The sequence below is a fragment of the Platalea leucorodia genome, assembly GCF_965183815.1.
Source record: "Platalea leucorodia genome assembly, contig: HAP1_HAP1_SCAFFOLD_59, whole genome shotgun sequence".
NCBI classification, from domain to species: Eukaryota; Metazoa; Chordata; class Aves; order Pelecaniformes; family Threskiornithidae; genus Platalea; species Platalea leucorodia.
The window spans coordinates 320,577-326,576 of record NW_028121451.1 but is presented as its reverse complement, the minus strand read 5'-3'; the positions used below and the strand labels follow the sequence as shown (position 1 = coordinate 326,576).

Genomic DNA, 6,000 nt, shown 5'->3' with positions numbered 1-6,000 from the left:
GGGCTGACCTCTCGGCAGCCAGCGGGCAGAGCCCCTGCTCCTCATGGCACATTCAGCCAGCACCAACCAGGGCTCCAGCCACAGAGCTGAAGGAAGGTCTGCTAGAAAAGGAAATGGGTGAGTGTAGCAGAGGGAGGGTCTATGGAAAATGGCTTTGATATTCCTCAGAGAAGTCTCCCCTAACTTGACACTGTCTTTTCCTCCTTGGACAGTGCCCCATGCCCATAGACAGCAAATGTCCAACAGCAGCTCCATCACCCAGTTCCTCCTCCTGGCCTTCGCGGACACATGGGAGCTGCAGCTCTTGCACTTCTGGCTCTTCCTGGGCATCTACCTGGCTGCCCTCCTGGGCAATGGACTCATCATCACTGCCATCGCCTGTGACCACCGCCTTCACACCCCCATGTACTTCTTCCTCCTCAACCTCTCCCTCCTCGACCTGGGCTCCATCTCCACCACTGTCCCCAAAACCATGGCCAATTCCCTCTGGAACACCAGGGACATCTCCTTCTTGGGATGCACTGCCCAAGTCTTTCTAGTTTTCTTCTTCCTTGGGGCAGAGTGTGCCCTTCTCACTTTCATGGCCTACGACCGCTACGTTGCCATCTGCAAACCCCTGCACTACGCGACCCTCCTGGGCAGCAGAGCTTGTGTCCACATGGCAGCAGCTGCCTGGGGCACTGGGTTCCTCTATGCTCTCCTGCACACTGCCAATACATTTTCACTACCCCTCTGCCAGGGCAATGCTGTGGACCAGTTCTTCTGTGAAATCCCCCACATTCTCAAGCTCTCCTGCTCACACTCCTACCTCAGGGAAGTTGGGCTTCTTATTTTAAGTTCTGTGTTAGCTTTTGGCTGTTTTGTTTTAATTGTGCTGTCCTATGTACAGATCTTCAGGGCCGTGCTGAGGATCCCCTCACAGCAGGGACGCCACAAAGCCTTTTCCACGTGCCTCCCTCACCTGGCCGTGGTCTCCCTGTTTGTCAGCACTGCCATGTTTGCCTACCTGAAGCCCTCCTCCATCTCCTCCCCATCCCTGGATCTGGTGGTGGCAGTTCTGTACTCAGTGATGCCTCCAGCAGTGAATCCCATCATCTACAGCATGAGGAACAAGGAAATGAAGGATGCAGTGTGGAAACTATTCAATTACAAGCTACTTCATATTAAGGTGCCCATTGTCCCACTCGGGCTCCCACAATATCACAGGAATAGCCTGGACTAACTTTTCTTCTTATGTGTCTTTATTTTTCCTTTGGGGGATATCTGGGGGGTTGGTTTTTTTGTTTATACCTGTGATAATATTATTCTTGGCCTCCTACCTGCCTTTTTTTTTACCCAAAGTCCTCATGTACATATGGATCCGGGCTCCCCATTTAGATAAACTCCATAAAGAAACCAGTAGAAAATTATTTGTCTCAGCTCCCATCTCTTCACATCTCCTCTGGAGCTGAGGGAACAGCCCCAGCCTGCAGGAGGGGTTCAGGAGGCAAATGCCCAGCTTCCTCACGGAGGAGCAGCCCTGGTGGGCACTATCCCTCTACTGCGTGTGAGTTGGGGCTGCTGCCTTCCTGGAGCCATGGCCAAGGACAGCAGCAGGACGTGGCTTTTTCAGTGCTGGTCTCTCCTCAATTCCACACTGTTCTGCTGTGCCCTTTTATTTGTGCTGCCCCTAAGGTCTGGTGCAACTTGTGACAGTCCTGTTATCTGTACAGTGGCATCCCTGTGGCTGAGGGCAGGAGGAGGCCACGTGAACCACTCTATCAGAGCTGGTCTCCATGCAAGCACCATCGTAACCAAAGGGGCTCCTCAGGACAGGGCCAGAAGGCTGGGCGCCTCTTCCAAAGCTGGTGTCAGGAATACACCCAAGAAGGTTCTCCCTCAGAAGGACTTTTGCTCTTCTGGGGTTCTGATGGATTCAGGGTGACAATCTCAGAGTCCCACAGTGATGTGTTAGGGACCAAGGTGTGGATGAAGACCTCCCTTCTTGGCTGCATATGTCCACTGAATGAGCAACCGGTCTTTGACTTATCTGCCTGGTGCTGTCCCACCTGCAGTGGGGCTGATGGCAGATGCCATCCTGAAGAGGAACTGAGAGCTGTCAGGAGAGCTCAGGGGATCTCCAGGGACAGTGTGTGAGTCTGGGTGGGCAGTGAGTGGCACCTCATAAAATGAGTGACCATCCAAGGAGGAGTGTCCCGGAGGAAAAGGTGAATCTGAGGAGCCCACAGGCTAACAAGGGCTCCACAATGCCAGGAGAGGCTGTGAGGAGACAGCAGGCAAAGGGCCATAAGACTTGGAAGCCCCATGGGCTGGATCCAGTGCAGCCATCCCCTGCCCTGTGTGCCATTAGAGACACCCCATGGTCCTGCCCAGCCCTGTCGTTGGCTCCTGAGCAATCAGGGATGATGGAAAAGGGCTCAGCAGCAGTGATCCTGCTCCAGCTGGGTCTGCTTCTGACCCTGACCAGCATGGCCAGTGCAGGGTCACCCCATGGCCCCGGGGCACCACAGCCCCCTCCCTCTGCAGAGCAGCACCACCAGCATGGGGCCTTGAGGTAGCACAGACAGGGAGCCAGGAATATCCAGCTAGGCCGGCACAGACATGCTGACCTGGGGAAAGGGTCTCTGGAGAGCAGGGATGACTGTGGAGAAGAGCAAGGGAGCATTTCTGTGGCTGCAGAGAGGAATCCATGAGAAAGAGAAACCTCTTTCTGCAGGCACCCACTTGGGGCAGGCTGCTCTGTCCCCTGGCCAGGACTCCTGTGCTGGTGTGGGCTGAGGGCTGACAATGATGGGGCATGGTCAGTCTGTGTTGGCCATCTCCTGGACCAGAGGCCATGCTTCCTGCAGTTTCCCTAACCTCCATTTCCTCATGCCATGGTGAGCCTCCAGCCCTGGGGCTGATGGGGAGGCTGAGACAGGAGCTGCTGTGCCCTTCAGAGGGGCTGGGGCTGTGGGGTGAGTGCCCAGAGCTCTGCAGCACCCTGTGGTGGTGTCGTGGTTTAACCCCAGCCAGCAACTAAGCACCACACAGCCACTCACTCACTCCCCCCCCATGGGATGGGGGAGAGAATTGGAAGAGTAAAAGTGAGAAAACTCATGGGTTGAGAAAAAGACAGTTTAATAGGTAAAGCCAAAGCCACGCTCACAAGCAAAGCAAAGCAAGGAATTCATTCACTACCTCCCATCGTCAGGCAGGTGTTCAGCCATTCCCAGGAAACAAGGGCTCCATCATGCGTAGCGGTTACTTGGGAAACCGAAGCAGTCCAGTCAAGGGGTCGAGCGCATCTGTCACACTCTGCCCCACTGTCAGCCCACAGGCACCACCTCAGTCCCTCTGCGCTGGGTGTTGGGTGTCTCCACAGGCCCTCCCCTGAGCCCATGCAGGGACCCCAGTGCATCCCACATCCTGCACAGTCCCAGGGAACCCTGGTGAGGCCCTGCTTGGAGCGTAGGTTATGATTGTTGTGGTGGGTTGACCTCAGCCAGACCAACCCTGCTTTTCACTCACTGCCCTCTCCTAGAGGATGGAGAGAAAACAGAAGGAAGGAAAAAGTCTCTTGGATCAAGAGAATGACACCTTAATAAGAAAAGAAAAAGCTATGTGTGCAAGCAAAACAAAAAGAGGAATTCATGCACCAGTTCCCGGGGGCAGGCAGATGTTTAGGCACTTGCTGGGAGGCGGAGCCTCAGCACACATAACACTGGCTTGGGAAGACAAACACCATCACAATGAACAACACCCCTTCCTCCTGCTTTTGCCAAGGTTTTATCGCTGAGCACGACATCCTTTGCTATGGAACAGCCCTTGGGTCAGTTCAGGTCTGCTGTCCTGGCTGTCTTCACTCCCATTTTCTTGCCCCCCCACCCCACAAGCCTACTGTCTTCTGTGGGAGGTGTTTGAGAGAGAAAGCCTTGATGCTCTGCGAGCAGTGCTCAGCAATAGCCAGAACCCTGGAGTGGTATCAACGGCAAAGGGTGTATTCAGAGCGAGGAATAGATTCTCTTGCGTGATCTGCATGAGCTCGGTCGGTAGAGCATGGGACTCTAAATCCCAGGGTTGTGGGTTCGTGCCCCACGTTGGGTGCCAAAAAGGACTGTCATGGTTTAACCCCAGTTAGGAACTAAGCACCACACAGCCGCTCGCTCGCTCCCCCCCAATGGGATGGGGGAGAGAATCAGAAGAGGAAAAGGGAGAAAACTCATGGGTTGAGATAAGAACAGTTTAATAATTGAAGTACAATAAAACAGAACAGTTTAACAGGTAAAGCAAAAGCCACGTGCACAAGGAATTCATTCACTGCTTCCCATGGGCAGGCAGGTGTTCAGCCATCCTCAGGAAAGAAGGGCTCCATCACGTCTAATGGTTACTTGGGAAGACAAACACCATCACGCAGAATGTCCCCGCCTTCCTTCTTGTTCCCCAGCTTATATACTGAGCATGACATCATATGGTATGGAATAGCCCTTTGGCCAGTCTGGGTCAGCTGTCCTGGCTGTGCCCCCTCCCAGCTTCTTGCACCTGGCAGAGCATGGGAAGGTGAAAAGTCCTTGACCAGTGTAAGCATTACTTAGCAACTACTTAGCAACAACTAAGCACTACTTAGCCCGAACCAAAACATCAGTGTGTTGTTCTCATCATGGTTCTCATCCTAAACCCAAACCACAGCGCTATACCGGCTACTAAGAAGAAAATTAACTCTATCCCAGCTGAAACCAGGACAACATCGCTTTGTACCCTGTCCCCCTTCTGTTCCTCCTACTTGACACAGCCTCCCCGAGGTCCTGGAACCTACCCAGCCCTATGCGCACCACATGTAAGATTTCGCAGACATCCCTGACCCAGGGTCTGCCAGGGTCTGGACAAGGAGAGAGGTCGAGCAGGGCTGGCCATTCCCCCAGTGCAGGCCCTGAGCCCAGCAGGAGGAAGCAAAAATGGCTGTGCAGCAAAACTCACGCATAAACCTGTGGAGAGTGGCCAGTGCTGGATGTGGCCAATTAGTGAGGCCACCAGTGGAAGCTCCTTCCAGTCCCATTCCCGAACACATCACCCTGAGCCCTACTGCCCTCAGCCCATGGAGAACACCAGTACAGCAGCACGGCCTCGTGGGGGACAACTTCCTCAGCCTGTTCCTGACCTCAGCTTTGGAAGAAGGGCCCTACCTCCAGACACCGGCACTGAGGAAACCCCCTTTTATTACAGAGATGTGACATGGGAGGCCAGCTGTGCCACCAGGCAAGACACATGTGCAAAGACTTTTATGTCAGACAGACTGGGTTCATGCCTTTGGAGAAGTGGACTGCATGCAGACATTCCTGGAGAAACACAATTATCACAAATAAAATGCCCAAAGCACAGGACATTCCCCAGAAACACTGGAAATTGCTGCTGAAATACTACGGATTGAATGAGCTTCTTCAGTGCGTCTTTGAGCTCCTGGTTCCTCATGCTGTAGATGAGGGGGTTCACTGCAGGAGGCACCACTGAGTAGGAAACAGCCACCATCAGATCCAGGGATGGGGAGGAGATGGAGGGGGGCTTCAGGTATGCAAACATGCCGGTGCTGATAAACAGGGAGACCACGGCCAGGTGAGGGAGGCACGTGGAAAAGGCTTTGTGGTGTCCCTGCTCGGAGGGCATCCTCAGCACGGACCTGAAGATCTGCACATAGGACAGCACAATGAAAACGAAACAGCCAAAGGCCACAAAGACACTAACCACAAGAAGCCCAGCCTCCCTGAGGTAGGAGTGTGAGCAGGAGAGCTTGAGGATGTGGGGGATTTCACAGAAGAACTGGTCCACAGCATTGCCTTGGCAGAGGGGTAGTGAAAATGCATTGGCCGTGTGCAGCACAGCATCGAGAAAAGCATAGCCCCAGGCAGCTGCTGCCATGTGGACACAAGCTCTGCTGCCCAGGAGGGTCCTGTAATGCAGGGGTTTGCAGATGGCAACGTAGCGGTCATAGGCCATGATGGTGAGAATATAATACTCTGCTTCTAC

General features: G+C 53.9%; 1 protein-coding gene across 1 annotated transcript; it reads left to right on the top strand.

Annotated features, from left to right (window-relative positions):
• Window positions 1-235: 235 nt before the first annotated feature.
• On the top strand, window positions 236-1,222 carry LOC309603353 (olfactory receptor 14A16-like; the record flags this gene model as incomplete). The annotated part of the gene is made up of 1 exon (XM_082338222.1): window positions 236-1,222. The coding sequence occupies one exon, from the start codon at window positions 236-238 to the stop codon at window positions 1,220-1,222; it is 987 nt and encodes a 328-aa protein (XP_082194348.1).
• Between the last annotated feature and the right edge of the window lie 4,778 nt (window positions 1,223-6,000).